The sequence below is a fragment of the Pocillopora verrucosa genome, chromosome 2 (assembly GCF_036669915.1).
Source record: "Pocillopora verrucosa isolate sample1 chromosome 2, ASM3666991v2, whole genome shotgun sequence".
NCBI classification, from domain to species: Eukaryota; Metazoa; Cnidaria; class Anthozoa; order Scleractinia; family Pocilloporidae; genus Pocillopora; species Pocillopora verrucosa.
This window is the reverse complement of record NC_089313.1, coordinates 36,585-54,956: the sequence shown is the minus strand read 5'-3', so window position 1 is coordinate 54,956 and position 18,372 is coordinate 36,585. Positions and strand designations below refer to the sequence as shown.

Sequence of the window (18,372 nt, the reverse complement as noted above, 5' to 3'; positions counted from 1 at the left end):
GCGATAAAGTCTCTTATTATATACTCAACAAAATATCGCGTTTCTGATTGGTCAATGATGAATGCATAAATAGGTTATAGGGTGCAATAGAGGTTATAGAGTGCAATACGGAGAAGTTGCCATGGAAACACCGATGGAGTAATTTTGTCGAGAATATAATAAATAAAAAATCGTATGAACCTGCTCGTGCATTTCGTGATTTATGGTCACTCGTGATGTTTTGAAAGTTCTCAAATTACACTCGCCTACGGCTCGTGCAATTTTGAGAACTTTCAAAACATCACTCGTGCCCATAAATCACGAAATGCACTCGCGTTCATACGATTTCCTATACTTGTTATAATGAGCAATCTGCGCAAAATAAATGAGTTATTGCACAAGCTTTTTGAAGAGTGTCTGTAGTGTATCTTATCACCTGTTCTTTTTTTCCTGTAATCGTTTTTAACTACACTGGAAGCTTTAAAAATTATTATATTACCCGCACCTTCCTATAACCCGCACCAACAACAGTTTGTGGAAAAATTTATAGATTACCCGCGGTTTATCCAGCTGTAGTTGATCCAGTACTTAGTTCTCTGAACTAATATTACAAGAATTGTATGATTGACAGTAAGGAGAATTACAGATTTAGATCTAGGAGTTAAAGGGCTTAAGAATATTGGCCCCTATGATGACAGTATGTTCTAATGTTTTTACCTTTCTTGGGCAAATGCTGCCTATGTGTAATTTCTGCAAGTGCAATGTTTAAGAAAATTTCTAGTAAAGTGAGGGACAAATATTCAAAATTACAATATAATGAATTATTATGATATGGTGATACCAATCTCTAATATTTCCTTACACTAGGTTAGAGTTATTTGCATCATACTTTTGAGGGCATGCCATGTCAAAGGTTGCAACTGCCCACCGAGATGGTGTAAAGCTGATGGAATTATTTGGAGGATCAAGGAAAAAGAACAATTTCCTGTGGCTTACAAATCCAGGTTAGTGACTTAGCTTTTCATTACATAAAATGATTAGCATAATGTCTTTCTTTCTCAGCCATCTTCATTCCACTGAAACTTTTTGGTCTTGTGTCCTCCACTTCATGCCATGGAAGTTGTCTCTCCCCCATTTCCAAAATTTTTTTTTCATCACATGTAATAGTTCCTTACTGTTAACACATGTCCTCAGAATTGGCCAATTGTGGAGTTTGAAGCCCATCTACACTTTATATCCCAAATCTCAAAACTCTTTACTGGTTACCAATAGACAAAAGCCCCAAGGCAAACCAGTGCAGATGTTTTCTTACTGCTATGAATTTTTAGCAAGTTGCATTTGTGCACTGTTCTTAACTCTCACACCGTCAAAAAAATTAAAACTTTCAAAGGAAAGATGTTTCTATTTATGTAAACTATTGAAGTAATCAACGACCACATTGAAGGCTATCAGACAGAAATTCACAATTATATTAAGAAAAATATCCCCTAGTAGCAATATGTTTTTGACCCCTTGTGATGAGGCTATCAGACAGAAATTCACAATTATATTAAGAAAAATATCCCCTAGTAGCAATATGTGATTGACCCCTTGTGATGAGAATCTCATTCTTGATTTCAGCCTCAAATATCTCGACATCTATAGTATCAACTCCAATCCCTTCATCGACCCAACCTAATCTTATTCCTCCACTAGCCCAAACTAACCCCACTCCTCCACTAACCCAACCTAATTCCCCCATTCCACTTGCCCAAACTAACCACACTCCTCCATTAACCCAACGTAATCCCGCCATTCCACTTGCCCAACTTAACCCCAATCCTCCACTAGCCCCCATGAACCCTGCTCCTCCACTTGCCCAATTTAACCCCACTCTTCCACCAGCCCAAACTAACTCCAACCCTCCACTAGCCCAACCTAACCCCACCATTCTACTGGCCCATCCTAACCCCAATCCTCCACTAGCCCAACCTAACCTCACCCTGCCATTTGCCCAACCTAACCCCACTCCTCAATCATCCCAACCCAGCTTTGCTCCTCCACTTGCTCAACCCTAACCCTAAACCCCAACCCCACTCTCCACTGGCCCAACCTAACATCAACCTTCTATCAGCCCAATCAAACCAGACCCTTGTCACACCTTAACAATACTTTACTATCATTGATTGCTGCACTGGCTTTATGGTGACAATTATTTACTTTACAATACATCAATAATGGTCAAATTCAATGTTTTAATGGGAAAACATTTAAATGTAGTTGGTGTCCTTCAAGAAGACCTCAGCCTAGTGGGAGCTGTTTGTCAAAACCATGGAAAAGGTACTGTTAATTGGAAAGGTAGATTAGACACAGACAAGGGGTGAAAAACTGTTTCCAGACATGATTTCCACAAAAATGGAACCAAATGTGTTTAAAAAAATAATCAAATTATAGTTGCTTAGATGCAACTTACTTGCTAAAACCTAGACTAACAGTACATGTTGCATTTCTAAGGAAACACATAAATAGTAGGGTGAAAGCCCTAAACAGACAGGATTTCCTCAACACAGGTTTTGCAATGGCTTCCCTCCTACCTCCTCCCTACCCCTAGGTGCTCCTATGTGAGAGGGAGCTTTATGACAACTATGCTAGGTTGGAGCCCCCTACAAATCTTTTTAATTCTCACCTTTGATGAGGTTTGTATCGACTATTATAGCCTTAGGAAATATAAGATATGTGTGGAAGGTTCCATAAATGTAAATTTTTTGTCTACTTCCTTTGCATGTGGCTACAGAAAAGTGCTACCCCATAATTACAAAACTTATTGTGCACATTAGAGTTGCTACTAATGTGGTTATAGGGGCTCTCTACCCTAAGCATACCAGGTATTTGAGTGAAACTACACAAAATGCCAGGTAATGCTTCTGTTCCCGCTCCCTTTCACTGGGAGAGGGAACAGAAGAAATAAGACTTAAATTTCAGTGATTTGGCTTTCAACAGGTTTTCATTAAGCCCTTACTCAATCAAAACACCCAGGGAATACCCAAAAAATAAATCATCCAGCCCCACCCCCCCTTCCCCCCCCCCTCCATTCTTAATAGTATCTGCAACAAGGACTGGTATCATTACAAATAAATTTTGAATCAAATTCTCCTTCCAAACACATTTCAATTCTGTTAAAGAGCTGGAAAAGAAGATTTCTCTGAAAAAACGAAATTTTGCTAAAGTAGACACTTCTTTTGCCTGCTTTTTTGTAGATGTGCTACCAGGCAAAGAAAGACTTAAAAATTTGTAAACTAATTGTTATAAAACAGGGTAATAATCTTGATCCTGTGTGAAGGTTACCTGCTTGCTGATTGTTGTCATAAAATTAGGATCCTGGGTCTGTATGGCTATGATGTAGTTATTAAGACAGCAATAGTTTAAAGTTCAAATTCCGTTGCCTGTTGCGAGAAATTCAAATAAAGGTTAAGTGATTCTTGGTTCGAAGCTGAGGGAGGTCTTATATCAGCCATTTCCACAAATAATAGCGTTATGTTACTAAACATGACATGATGCTTCACCAATTAGAGTACACACATGATTTAGAATCTTCCAATTCATATCAAATTGCGTACTTGGGTTATCAAAGTGAGGGTAATCCCTACACTATTTGTTAACAAATCCCCAAAGGTAATCCTTTTTGTTTCTATTTTTAACTATCTGCAGAATTTGTAGCATGTTTCAGACAACATCAGCTGAGCTGCATTACTGGAAGGCATGTATGGAGAGTGGGAGTGGCAGAAGAGGTAAATCAATTATCCCAATGCTGATTCCTTGTATACAATAGATGGTGTACATTGAAGAGAATGAAGCAGTACAGAGATTCAAGAAAAAAGACAAAATTCTCTGTTTTATTTTATCTTTGGGAATTAAGTAAAAATCTTTCTTTCTTTCTTTCTTCAGTGATATCAAAGTTTGGCCTAAACAGCCATGAAAGTGAGTTTTTTTTTTCTAGCACCAACCTATACCAGGCCGGTCTTGATGGAACGTTTTTCAGGTAGGTTTTCATATTTTAGAGTAAACTTTATCATACATTATTTACCATTTCCTGTAAACTGCACTTATTAAACATACACACTATAGCTCTTACCCTTTCAACCATACAATTACAATGAAAGTGCAATATGCATTTGACAGAAGAATGAAAACAACATACAAGATATTGGCAGGGAAAAGAAGCAAACATCTTTTGGGGTAGTTGAGAGATTACCTTCCTTGCCAATGCCAAAAGTTGCAATGTTGGAAGACACTCCTCCTTGAAAGTTCATAACTATTTTATTTTTTTAGTCCCTCAACAACATAAACATGGATGACTTGGAAGATTTTCTTCAGCAGGGCCAGCTGGCCTTTCAGATTGTAAAGAAGAAATGGTAAGATAATCAGCATAACAATCTTCCTTGATTATTAATCATATATACTAGACACTTGCTATGACTCATATGCGAGTCATACTAAACCATATTAAATCAAACAATGGCCCAAATTTGCTTCTAGCACCTTACTTACCTTCAGAAAAAACATGATACATGTACCACTTTTACGGTCCAGGTATCAAAGTGTACCTAACTAAGGCAAATTGTTCCATATTCTTAATTTCCATTTAACAAAACAATCAAATTAAGGGAAATATCAGTAAATAATTGTCATCAATCTTCACTTCAACAAATATTTTTCTGTCAGCAAGAGAGTGAAAGTCCACAATGACAAGGAGGATCAAACCACTAGGATAGATATGGAGGTGAATAGTATAATATTACATATCTCTAATATGTCTCAAACATATCTCTACAATATGCTACACCCCATTAAAGCCAATTCATAATGTTTTGATATTAATGAATGATAAAAGTATAAGTTTATGTCGACAGAAAAGCCAGGCCAATGAACATAGAGAAGTATGTCCTGGAGTGTTGACCCTTTCACTCCCACAAGTGACCAAGACAGAATTTCTCCTTACAATATCAATACAATATCAAGCAAGCAGGTGATGAGAATAGAGACAAGTATCAATCATGGGATTATTAGTTGATCCAATACCAAATTCTCTGAACTAACATCATAAGAATTGTATGGCAGATAGTAAGGAGAATTACTAATTAGATCTTGGGAGTGAAAGGGTTAACCCAATCTGCTAATCAAATTTTACAATGTTGTGCTAGTGTCTTTGGTGATGAGTAGGGGAAAAACTTCTTATGACATGTCTTGAAAACAATAATTTCCTATATTGCCTTCATACTATAAGACCAATCAGTGGATAAAAGAAAGAAAAAATCCTTCAATAAAATTAGGTAGAAATGTACATCCTCACTAATAGAGAATATTGAAATCAAAATAATGACTCTGTAGATAGCCCCCCAGTAATACTCGTAAAGGCAACCTTTCAGAATCACTGGATAATTGCTGCAGTTAATTTCTGCCTCTTTGGTGTTTTAATTCCCCCCTTCTTTCTTTTTGGAATGAAGTCTGGGGAGTTCAACATAACAAAACATAAGAAATATTTTTATCTTTTAACTTCATAGGTGAGAGGTAGGGGGTCAGTGGGTACTGCTTGAGGACAAAGAGGGCATAACGATAATCCTACCGTGTGGCAGTACCCGACTGAAATGCAAATTCAAGGCAACTGCCCTTTTCCAGGTATTTACAATAACTTGTGTATGAGTAGTTAAGATGAATATCATTTAAGATCAATTATTGGAATGATAAACACAGTGTTTCTATCTCTCTCTTTTAAGGATTTATGAAAATAAATTTTATTCAAGATGTGTAGATATTTTATATATCTACATGGTCACTTACTTACAAGTATTAATTTCCTCTTTTCTTTGATAAGTATTTCTTGATCAGAGGAAATAAAACTGAGTCTATTCATTTACAGTTTAACCAAATATCTGTAATCCTCTTCATCTCAACACATGACAAGAAAAGCCAGCTTCAGACCACTAATTCTAGTTAAAAAGGCAACCCACTTTCCAAAGGAAAGGAGCACCCGCCCACTGCAGGCTATTTTGTACCTTTCCTAGTCACACTTCATATTAAAGACAATTTTTTAAAGAAATTTCTTTCTTTAAATGAAAGGAGGTGTATGACTGGGCAGGGTCACAACAGAATGTACCCCTAAATTTTACCATACAAGGACAGAAACAGGTGGTTAAGAACCAAGATCCCCTTCTGAGTAAGGAGGTGCTGGATATCTTGCAAGAGGGTATGTACATAAATTAAAATTGTATCTATTATGTAGATTTTTTCTATCAACAGTAGCGGGCTTTCAGTCAATTTTTCCTTTTGCTTGTTAAACCGTGCGTGATTTTTAGTGTTTATCGGAGAATTTTTTTTCCACCCACGGCAGCTTATTTACTTTAACAAATTGGTTGAAAAAATCCTATTGTTTTTAATTGATAAGTCTCCAAGATCAGTAGCTGAGCACGTAGCCATAGACTAGAGAGTAGAAACATGGCCAAATTCGAACCAATCAAGTACAAAACAATCACTTAACAAATACCATTTAGATTTTTGAAAACCAAAGCAGTACTCGTAAATTTATTGCCAACCTGAACAATACCACGACCACAACCACAACCCCAACTCAACCATCATGGGTGTATGGGTGTGTGTTTGGGTTAAGTTCAGGGTTTGTGTGTGGGCTTAGGTTAACTTTTGATTTGAGTTTGGGCTTAAGTTAGGGGTAAATGGTTTTTGTTCCAGTATAAACGGAGGCAGACTTTCGTACCAATACAAAATGTAACAATTATTTTACCAAAAAAAAACCAATCCTTTAACTGCCAGCCGACGGTAAGCATGTAATTCAATTGCCACACAGTTAATGATGGAAAAGTGTCAGATTCCTTGCCTATATTTTCATATGCAAATTTTCGTGGTATTTTAATAAAGTTAAGGTTATGATTTACATATTGAAGATGAATAAGCAACCTGAGTGTAAAATATAAGTGTGCAACATCAACCAGTGAAACTTCGCTTAAAGACTTTGTAAGACAGCGTGCGACATAGCCAAAATGAAATAATGCCTATGACTTTATTAATTGAATTTTTCTGAAACGCCATGTGAAATAACTTTAAAAAAACCGATCTCCTTCCCTTCAACAACAGGCAAGTCGACTTCAAGCTTGACTTCATCAGGAAGGATTCAACTTACCGAAATAAGATCTATTAACCATAACAGTTGCATAATTTGCTTCAATATCTTGTGTCTTGCAAATCGACTGCCACTTTATTCTTCAGGGGCCCTTCATTATCCCCCTACCCTCATTCGTGGGGGTTTATCGAAGTGTGTACTTTAGGACCTCCTGTTCACACAATGCCTACAACAATTAATAGTTGATATATAAACGGCAGTTAATATTTTCTTTAAATTTATTGTAAACGATGATTTAAAAATTGGTCATGTAAGAGTCGGATTCAAGAATGGGAAATTTGAATGAAATGCGTTGCAAAGTGGGTTACACTATCGGGCCCTATACCGCTTTTTTTCCTCAACATAACTATCCATATCCTTTTGGATGGTATATGTTTGGCATTGGAACGCTGGCTGATGAGAAGAGTATTTCATAATTGGATGACATACCAGATTTCCAGTTCCAGTCATTTTAGCAAATGATTTGCGAGCGTCCCTGAGGAAATTAAGTTCTTTGGATCCAGAATTTCTATGCAAATCAAAATTTTTAAGTCTCTAGTCAACCTTTTCCCTTTCTACTCCTGTTCTGCAACGACTCTAGGCCAGAAAAAGAAAACTAATGCATATAAACCTAAGCTTTCCGGCTTTTTTGATGGAATTGCGATTCCTTTGTTTGAAACTTTGTCACTGATGTGTGAAAGTTTAGTGACGTTGAAAAGTCATATCCTCCTTCATCTTTTAAGAAACGCGTTCTTTTTTATGAAAATTTTTCATATCGTCAGATCAATTAGAGGATGATGTGCAGATAAAGAGACTGAATAAGTAGGAATACTCACATTATCAAATATTGTAGCTGGGTAAAGTTTGGCGACTTGTTAAATTTTGATATTTGTTGGCCCAATCTTGTTTACTTGTAAAGTGTAAGCGGTTCTCGTAATGAAAAAAACCCATTTTAAAATATTGCTTGTGGCGTAGCATGGCCCACAATTGAATTACTCAGTGTAGAATTAAGGGGTCATACTGGTTGTTAAAAAAGCACAGATCAGATGATGGGGGAGGGAGAGGGTTTGAACTCCCTGACTTACCCCTGGTTCTTCCCCTAATTTACATTTTTGGCTCCTACAGAACCCTTTTTAGCGTGACCTATAATTGAAGCATTCCAGATTCTTTTATTTGATGGAAACTCTTGGAAATAATATGGATATACTTGTTTTGTGATGCAAAGAGTAAGGCCTACAGAATATGATCAACTGACCCTCCATTCATGTGGTATTTTGTTTACTTTCTGTGAGTACGAGATTGTTGAATCTTAGAAAACTTGTTAGCCTGTCTATCAGAGACCGTACCAGTAGTCAAAAATATTCCCAGAGAATGTACTGTTCCATATGAAAACCTAATGAGTGTGTTGGAAGTTTGTTTTACAGATAGCACATTTTAAATTTTTGATCGTTCATCGTAGAACGAAGAAAAGTTAAGATATGCAGTAGAGATGATGGCAAAATCATTATCTATCATTAAAAAGGCTAGAGATGCCAAATTGTAAACGTGAGAATGATTTCCGAACAAAATTATTGAGACTGTCGATTGAAAAAAACTACAGTGCCAGACTTCAGTCGTTTTCTTTTTCTTCTACAACTATGAATGATTTTTCATTTTTACGGAACTTCAAAATTGAAAATATTTCTCATTTCCCGTCTGAGTTTATATTCATTCTTATTATGTCCTTCTCGTCAGGGAAACAAAAATGTATGACAAATGTTCTGTATTATGTCAAGAATCAACGCAAGTACCTTCTGGGCAAAGAAACTGGCAATAAAAACGTTTTGGTAAGTTTTGATTACGTTCATACTTTTAAAAATAGTTGTAAAAAAGCCCTAACCCAACCCCAACCCCGACCCCGACCCCGACCCCGACCCCAACCCCAACCCCAACCCCAACCCCAACCCCAAACAAAAAAAACCCAAACCCCAGACCCACACCTCACCAAAACCAATACAAAAACCCCAGACCCAAACCTCACCAAAGTCCTTACTCCACCTTCAACCACAACTCAAACTCGAACCTAAACCCATACTTAAGCCTAAGCCCCAACCTCAACCCCTAACCAACCTTAACCCTAACTCAAACCTTAGCCCCAACAGCAACACTAGGTCCTAACCTAACTCAATTCCATACCCAAACCACAACCCAAACCCAAACTCAAACCCAGAAACCAACACCAGAAAGCCAAAATCTAACCCCAACCACATCCCAATCCACAACTTCAACTCAAAAAATCCCAAACCACAGCCACAACCCCTCCTCAATCCCCAATCTCAACTTTAATTCTAACTCAAATCTAAACGAAACCCAAAACAATACAACACCAACACGAATCCCAACTCTTAATCCCAACACCAAACATAACCCTAAGCTAAACCCAAGCCCAAACCCAAACCCAAACCCAAACACAAACCCAAACCAAAACCAAAACCCAAACCCAAACCCCAACACCAACCCAAAAGCTAACCCTAACCCTAATTCCAATTCCAACTTCGATCCCAATTCCAACACCAACCCTATCACCAACCCAGGCTTCATACCACAAACCCAACCTTAAACCAAACCCTCAGCCCCACACCACATCAAACCCTAGCCTCACCCCAACCCTGACCATAAACCACAACCAAAGCCACAACTAAAACCCGAACAACCACAATCCCAAATAAAGCCCAAACTCCAAACCCCACCCCCGTTCGAACCAAAACCTGATTGAAATTCTCATCCCAACCTCAGCTTCAATGCAAACCAACCAAGCCCAACCCCTAACCCTACTCCTAACAACGACAACACCAACTCAAACCTCGATCCTTAAACTAACCCCAAGTCCAGTCCCAAATAAAATCTTAACCCTAAGACCTACTCGAGCTTGAATCCCAAATAAGACCCCAACACAAAAACCAACTGAAGCCCAGCCCTAATTTAACCCCACCCTAACCCCGACACCAAACAAAACGAAAAGCTGAATCACAACCACAAGTTCAAACACTTCCCCTAAACCCAGCCCGAACCCAACCACAAATAAAAGCTAAACCCTAAACCAACCCAAAGACCAACCCTAGACAAACCCCCATACCAACACCAACCTCAGCCCTGACCCTAATCCAACTCCACCCTAAACCTAACCTCAGCCCCAACGAAAACCCCAGCCCCATCCACAACCCAAGCTCGAACACAAACCATAACCCCTACCCAATACCACTTCACCCTAAACCGAAACCCTAAGCAAAATACCAACCTAAACCGGAACCCCATCCCAAATCCCAACTCCAACCAAAACCGTAATACTAACCTCATTGACAACCACAATCCCAAATGAAACCCCTAATCCTTACGCTAATTTTGACTCTAAGCAACCCTAAGCTAACCTAAAAGAAAATCCTAAGTTAGCCCTGAGCAAAACCCTAAGCTAACCCTAAGAAAAACTTTAATCTCGTCCTATGGAAAAGCCCTACCTCAAACACAAACACTAAACCCAACTCCACGCCCAACCACTAGCAAAAACCTTAACTCCAAAAGCAACCCGAACCCAATGCAAACCCCAACTCAAACTCCGAGCCAACCACAGACCCTAATTACAACCTCGAGCCAAATCCCAAGCCTAAACCCTATTACAAACTCAAACCCTAATAGTAACCAAAGCAGGAAACACAACTTCAAAGAAAAGTTCATCCCAGTCTTCGATTCCTACCCTTTCCCTAAACTCAACGGTAACCTTAACCCTAACCCATACACCAACTCAACCCCTACTCGAGACCAATCCTTAGCTCCAACCCCAGCCAAGGAAACAACTCAAACATCAACCCAAACTTAATCCTCAACAAAGTATCCAACTCACACCACACTTACAACCTCAACCAAAGCCCAACTTCAACCCTACCCTGGCACAAAGGAAAGCCTCAACCCCAAACAACCACAACCCCAACTCAAATCCCAACCCTTACCCCGACACAAACACCAACGCAAACCACAACCTTAAAACCACCTCAAAACCTAATCCTAACCAGATCTCAAACCCCAGCCTGAACCCCAACCACAAGGCCCACTCAGCTCCAACCCGAAGCACAAACAAAAATCCAATCCCAACCCTAGGCCCCACCCAAGCTCTGACACGAACCTCAACCCAAACCCCATTCTCAACCAAACCATCAGCACAAAGGATAGCCTCAAGCCCAAAAATAGCCACAACCCCAACTCAACCCCCAACCTTACCCCAACACTATCCACAACCTCAAACCCAAAACTGAAACCCAAAACCCAAAACCTGAAACCAAAAACACGAAACCCAAAACCCTAAACCAAAACCCAAGAAAAAAACCCTAAACCCTAAACCCTAAACCTTAAACCCAAAACTCTAAGCCCAGAAGGCTACACCAAAAACCTTAAACCATCAACCCTAAACCAATAAACCCAAACCCCGAACCCCCAAACACAAAACCCAATGCCCCAAAACCCAAAACCCGAAGCCCAAAAATCCAAAACCCCAAACCAAAACCCAAGAAAAAACCTTAAACCCTAAACCTTACACCCAAAACCCTAAACACAGAAGGCTACACCAAAAACCTTAAACCATCAACCCTGAACCCATAAACCCAAACCCCCAAACCCAAAACCCTAAACAAAAACCCAAGACCCAAGACCCAAACCCTAAAACAAAACCCAACATCTAAACCCTTAACACACAAACCCTAACCAAAACCCTAAACCCAAAAGCCTCCAGCAGAAACCTTAAACATTAAACACTCAACCCCATACAACAAAACCCCAAAACGCTAAACCCAACATCCAAACCCCTTAACCAAAACCCTAAACCTAAAACCCAAAACGCGAAACCCTATACCCAGAACCCTAAACCAAAACCCTAAACCTAAAACCCTAAACCCAAACCCCAACTACTAAAACCCTTAACATAAAACCCAAGAAAAAAACCTAAAACCCTAAACCTTACATCCAAAACCTTAAACCCCAGAAGGCTACATCAAAAACCTTAAACCGTCAACCCTACACCCATAAGCCCAAGCCCCAAGCCCCAAACCCAAAACCAAAAACTGAAACCCAAAACCCAAAACCCAAAACCCAAAACCCAAAACCCAAAACCCAAAACCCAAAACCCAAAACCCAAAACCCAAAACCCAAAACCCAAAACCCAAAACCCAAAACCCAAAACTCGAAACTCAAAACCCAAAACCCGAAACCCAAAACCCAAAACCCAAGACCTGCAACCCAAAACCCAAAACCCAAAACCCCAGACTCAGAAAAACTGAAACCCGAAACCAAAAATTCAAACCCAAAACCCAAACCCAAAACCCAAAACCCAAGACCCGAAACCCAAAACCCAAAACCCAAAACCCCAGACTCAGAAAAACTGAAACCCGAAACCAAAAATTCAAACCCAAAACCCAAACCCAAAACCCAAGACCCGAAACCCAAAACCCAAAACCCAAAACCCGAAACCCAAAACCCAAAACCCGAAACCCGAAACCCGAAACCCGAAACCCGAAACCCGAAACCCGAAACCCGAAACCCGAAACCCGAAACCCGAAACCCGAAACCCGAAACCCGAAACCCGAAACCCGAAACCCGAAACCCGAAACCCGAAACCCGAAACCCGAAACCCGAAACCCGAAACCCGAAACCTAAAACCCAAAACCCAAAACCCCAGACTCAGAAAAACCCCTAAACACTAAACCATAACCCTAAACTGAAACACTCAACCCAACACGCAACTCAAAACCCTAACCCTAACCCCATCCATAACCCTAAGCAAAACGCTAGACCCTACATCCAAAACCCTAAACCCTAAAACCTAAAATGCTAAACCCTACACCCAAAACCCTAAACCAAAACCCTAAACCTAAACCCTAAACCTAAAACCCAAAACCCAACTCCCAAAGCCCTAAACCAAAACCCAAGACCCAAAACCCTAAAACCTATGCCCAAAACCCTAAGCAAAACCCTAAACCTAAAACCAAAACTCTCTACAAAAGCCTTAAACCCAAAACCCAAAACCGAAAAACCCTAAACCAAAACCCTAAACCCTACACCAAAACCCAAGCCTAACCCTAACCCTAAACCTTAAACCCAAAACCCTCAATCCAAAACCTAAATTCAAAAGCTTTCAACCCTAAACTTAAACCTAAACCTAAACCCGACTCAACACCCAACACCCTAGGACCTACATCCAACACATTAAAACCTACACTAACACCCTAAAACCTACACTCAAAACCCTAAACCCTAAGACCAAAACCCTAGGCCAAACCCAAAACCGTAAGCCCTTACTCCAAACCCCTAAACCAAAAACCCTAAACCCTAAACCCTAAACCCTAAACCCTAGACCCAACACCTGTCCCAATACCTTCAACCCTAAACTGAACTGTAAACCCTAAACCAAAACGAAGACCCAAAATCCTAAACCCTTAACCCAAAACCCTTAACCAAACCCTTAAACCCTAAACCCAAAACCCCAAAACCCCCACCGTAAACCAAAACCCCATACCCTAAAAAAACCCTAAACAAAAACCCAAGGCCCAAATCCCTAAATCCTAAACCCTAACCCTAAACACTGAATCCAAAACCCTAAACCAAAACTCAAAACCCTAAACTCAAAACCCTAAATCCAGACCCAAGACCCAAGACCCAAGACCTAAAACCCAAAACCCTAAGCCCTAAGCCCTAAGCCCTAAGCCCTAAGCCCTAAGCCCTAAGCCCTAAGCCCTAAGCCCTAAGCCCTAAGCCCTAAGCCCTAAGCCCTAAGCCCTAAGCCCTAAGCCCTAAGCCCTAAGCCCTAAGCCCTAAGCCCTAAGCCCTAAGCCCTAAGCCCTAAGCCCTAAGCCCTAAGCCCTAAACCCAAAACCCAGGACCCTAAACCCTAAACAAAACACCCAGCACCATAAACCCTACACCCTAAGCCAAAACCTTAAACCCAAAATCCAAAACCGGAAACCCTAAACCAAAACCCTAATCCTTAAACCTAAACCCTAAATCCAAAACGAGAAACCCTGAAACAAAACCTCAAGCCCTAACCAAAACCCAAGAACCACATCCCAAAACCCTAAACCCTATATCCAAAACTCTAAAGCAAAACCCTAAACCCTAAACCCTAAACCCTAAACCCTAAACCCTAAACCCTAAACCCAAAACCCTAAACCATAACCCAAGACCCAAGACCCAAGACCCAAGACCCAAGACCCAAGACCCAAAACCCTAAACCCTAAATCCAAAACCCTAAAACAAAACCCACAAACCTTAACCCTTAACTTAAAACTCTAAACCAAAACCCTAAACCTAGAAGCTTACACCAAAAACCATAAACCCACCACCCAAAACCCATAAAACAAAACCCCACAAGACAAAACACAAACCCAAAACCCTAAACCCAAAACCCAAATCCCAACACCCTAAACACTAAAACCTACACCCAAATCCCTAAGTCAAAATCCAAAACCCTAAACCTAAAACCCTAAACCCAAAAATCAACACTCAAAACTCAATACCCTAAACCGAAATCCTAAACCAAACCCCAAAACCCTAAGCCCTTAACCTGAAACTTTAAACCAAAACCCTCAACCCTCAACTCTCAACCCTCAACCCTCAACCCAAGACCCAAAACCCGAAACCCGAAACCCAAAACCCAAAACCCAACACCAAAGACCCTAAACCAAAACCCTATATCATAATCAAACCCGCAACTGAAACCCAAGTACCAAAACCCTAAACCCTAGACCCTAGACCCTAGACCCTAGACCCTAGACCCTAGACCCTAAACCCTAAACCCTAAACCCAAAACTCTAAACCAAAACTCAAAACCCAAAACCAAAATCCCTACACCGAAACCCAAGACCCTAAACCCAAAGCCCTAAGTCCTAAACCTTAAACAAAAACTCTAAACCAAAACCCCAAGCCCAAAACCCAATACCCTAAAACCTAACCAAAAGCCATGAACCCTAACCCTAACCCTAACCCTAAACCCAAAGCCAAATCCCAGAGCCCTAAACCCTAAGCCAAAACACAAAATCCTACGCCTTATACCCAAAACCCTAGACCAAACCCCTCGACCCAAAACCCAACATCCTCAACCGAAAACCCTAAAAAGAACTCAACACCCAACACCCTAAGCCCTCAATCCTGAATCCAAAACCCTAAATCAAAACCCAAAACCCTAAACCCAGAAGCCTACACGTAAAACCTTAAACACTCAACCATAAACCTAAAACCAAACCCCAAAACTGAAATCCGAGACCCAAAACCCAAAACCCAACACCCTAAGCCCTCGACCCTAAACCCTAAACCCAAAACACTAAACCCTACACCCTACAACACAACCCTCAACCCCAAAGCCAAAACCCTCAACCTCAAAGCCAAAACCCTCAACCCAAACCCCTAAACCCAAATCCCAAAACCCTAACCAGAGACCCTAAACTAAAACCCAATACTCAACACGCTAAAACCTACACCCAAAACCCAAAACCCAAAACCCAAAACCTACAGCCAAAACCCAAAACTCTAAACCCAAAACCCTAAGCAAAAACCCTACTCCAAAACCTTTAACCCAAAACCCTAAACCCACGGCCCAAATCCCTAAACCAGTAACCCAAAACCAAAACCCCAAAACCCAATAACCAAAACCTTAAACCAAAACACTAAACCCAAGACCCTAAATCGAAAACCCAAAACGAAAACCTAAGATCTCAAACCCTCAACCGTAGACCCTAAATCCAAAACCCTAGTACAAAACACTTACCTCTAAACCCAAAACCCTAAACCAAAACCATAAGACCAAAAGCCTACACCCAAAACGTAAGACCCTCAACCCTAAACCTATAAAACCAAACCCCAAAACCCTAACCCCTAAACCCAAAACCCTAAACCCTAAACCCTAAACCCTAAACCCTAAACCTAAACCCTAAACCCTAAACCCTAAACCCTAAACCCTAAACCCTAAACCCTAAACCCTAAACCCTAAACCCTAAACCCTAAACCCTAAACCCTAAACCCTAAATCCAAACACTAAACCCAAAACCTTACAACCAACACCCTGAACCAAAACCCCTACCCCAAAACCCTAAGTCACAACCCAAAACCCTAAACTGTTAACCCAAAACCCTAAACTGTTAACCCAAAACCCTAGACCCACAAGCCTATACCGAAAAACATTAGACCCTCAATCCTAAACCCATAAAACAAAACCCCAAAACCCAAACCCGGAACCCAAAACCCAAAACCCAAACCCAAAGCTGTAAACTATAAACCCAAAACCAAAACCTTAAACCTTAAACCCCAAATCCAAAACCCTAAACCTAAAACCCTAAGCAACCAACACCCTCAACCCAAAACCCTAAGTAAAATCCCAAAACCCTAAACCCCAAACCCTAGACCAAATCCCAAAACCCTAAATCCCAAACCCTAAGCCAAACTCCAAAACCCTAAATCGCTAACCCCAAGCCAAATCCCGAAACCCTAAACCCAAAGCCAAATCCCAAAGCACTAAACCCAAAACCCAAAGCCAAATCCCAAAACTCTTAAACCAAAACCCTAAACTAAGTCTTGAAACCCTAAACCCAAAAAACTAAGCCAAATCCCAAAACCCTACGCCCAATCCAAAAACCCTAAACCCAAAACCCTACACCAAATCCCAAAACCCTAAACCCAAAACGCTAAGCAAAACCCAAAACCCTAAACCCCGAACCCTAGGCCGAATCCCAAAACCCTAAATCCCTAACCCTAAGCCAAATCCCGAAACCCTAAACCCAAAGCCAAATCCTAAAGCACTAAACCCAAAACCCTAAGCCAAATCCCAAAACCCTTAAACCAAGACCCTAAGCCAAGTCCCAAAACCCTAAACCGAAAAAACTGAGCCAAATCCCAAAACCTTAAGCAAATCCTAAAACCCTAAACACCAAACCCTAAGCCAAATCCCAAAACCCTAAATCCCAAACCCTAACCCAAATGCCAAACCCTAAGCCCCAGACCTTTGGCCAAATCCCGAAGCCCCAAACCCAAAGCCAAATCCCAAAGAACTGAACCCAAAACCCTAGCCAAATCCCAAAACTCTAAAACCAAGACCCTAAGCCAAATCCCGAAACCCTAAACCCAAAACACTACGCCAAATCCCAAGACCTCAACTCAAATCTCAAAACCCTAAACACCAAAACCCTAAGCAGAATCCCAAGACCCTAAACCCCAAACCCTAAGTCAAATCCCAAAACCCTTAGCCTCAAACCCTCAGCCAAATCCCAAAATCCTAGGCCCCAAACCCTAAGCCAACTCCCCAAACCCTAAGGCCCAAACCCTACGACAATTCCCAAAACCCTGAACCCTAAGCCAAATTCTAACTCCCTAAGCCCAAAGCCAAATCCCAAAGCCCTAAACCCTAAACCCTAAACCAAATCCCAAAACCCTAAGCCCTGAACCGTAGACCAAATCCCAAAACCCTAAACCCCAAACCCTACGCCAAATCCCAAAACCCTAAACCCAAAAAACTAAGCCAAACTCTAAACCCTAAACCCAAAACCCTAAATCCGAAACCCATAGCCAAATCCCAAAACTCTAAATCCCTAACCCTAAGCCAAATTCCGAAACCCTAAACCCAAAGCCAAATCCCAAAGCACTAAACCCAAAACCCTAAGCCAAATCCCAAAACCCTTAAACCAAAACCGTTAGCCTAGTCCCGAAACCCTAAACCCTAAACCCAAAAAAACTAGGCGAAATCCCAGAACCCTAGGCCAACTCCAAAAACCCTTATCCAAAACCCTACGCCAAATTCCAAAGCATTAAACCCAAAACTCTAAGCCAAATCCCAAAACCGTAAGCCAAGTCCCGAAACCCTAAGCCCAAAAAAACTAAGCCAAATCCCAAAACCCTAAGTCGAATCCAAAAACCCTAAACCCAAAACCCTAAACCCCAAACCCCCAAGCACTAAACCCAAAACCCTAAGCCAAATCCCAAAACCCTTAAACCAAAACCCAAAGCCAAGTCCTGAAACCCTAAACCCAGAAAACTAAGCCAAATCCCAAAACCCTAAACACCAAACCCTAAACCTTGAGCCAAATCCCAAAACCCTAAGCCAAATCCCAAAACCCTAAGCCAAATCCCAAAACCCTAAATCCCAAACCCTAACCCTAACCCTAAACCCTAACCCTAACCCTAACCCTAACCCTAACCCTAACCCTAACCCTAACCCTAACCCTAACCCTAACCCTAAC

General features: G+C 40.8%; 1 protein-coding gene across 1 annotated transcript; it reads left to right on the top strand.

Moving 5' to 3' along the window:
* Window positions 1-883: 883 nt before the first annotated feature.
* Window positions 884-2,036, top strand: LOC131782602 (uncharacterized). Its single transcript, XM_059099353.2, has 2 exons — window positions 884-983; window positions 1,600-2,036. The coding sequence occupies exons 1-2, from the start codon at window positions 884-886 to the stop codon at window positions 2,034-2,036; spliced, it is 537 nt and encodes a 178-aa protein (XP_058955336.2).
* Window positions 2,037-18,372: the final 16,336 nt, after the last annotated feature.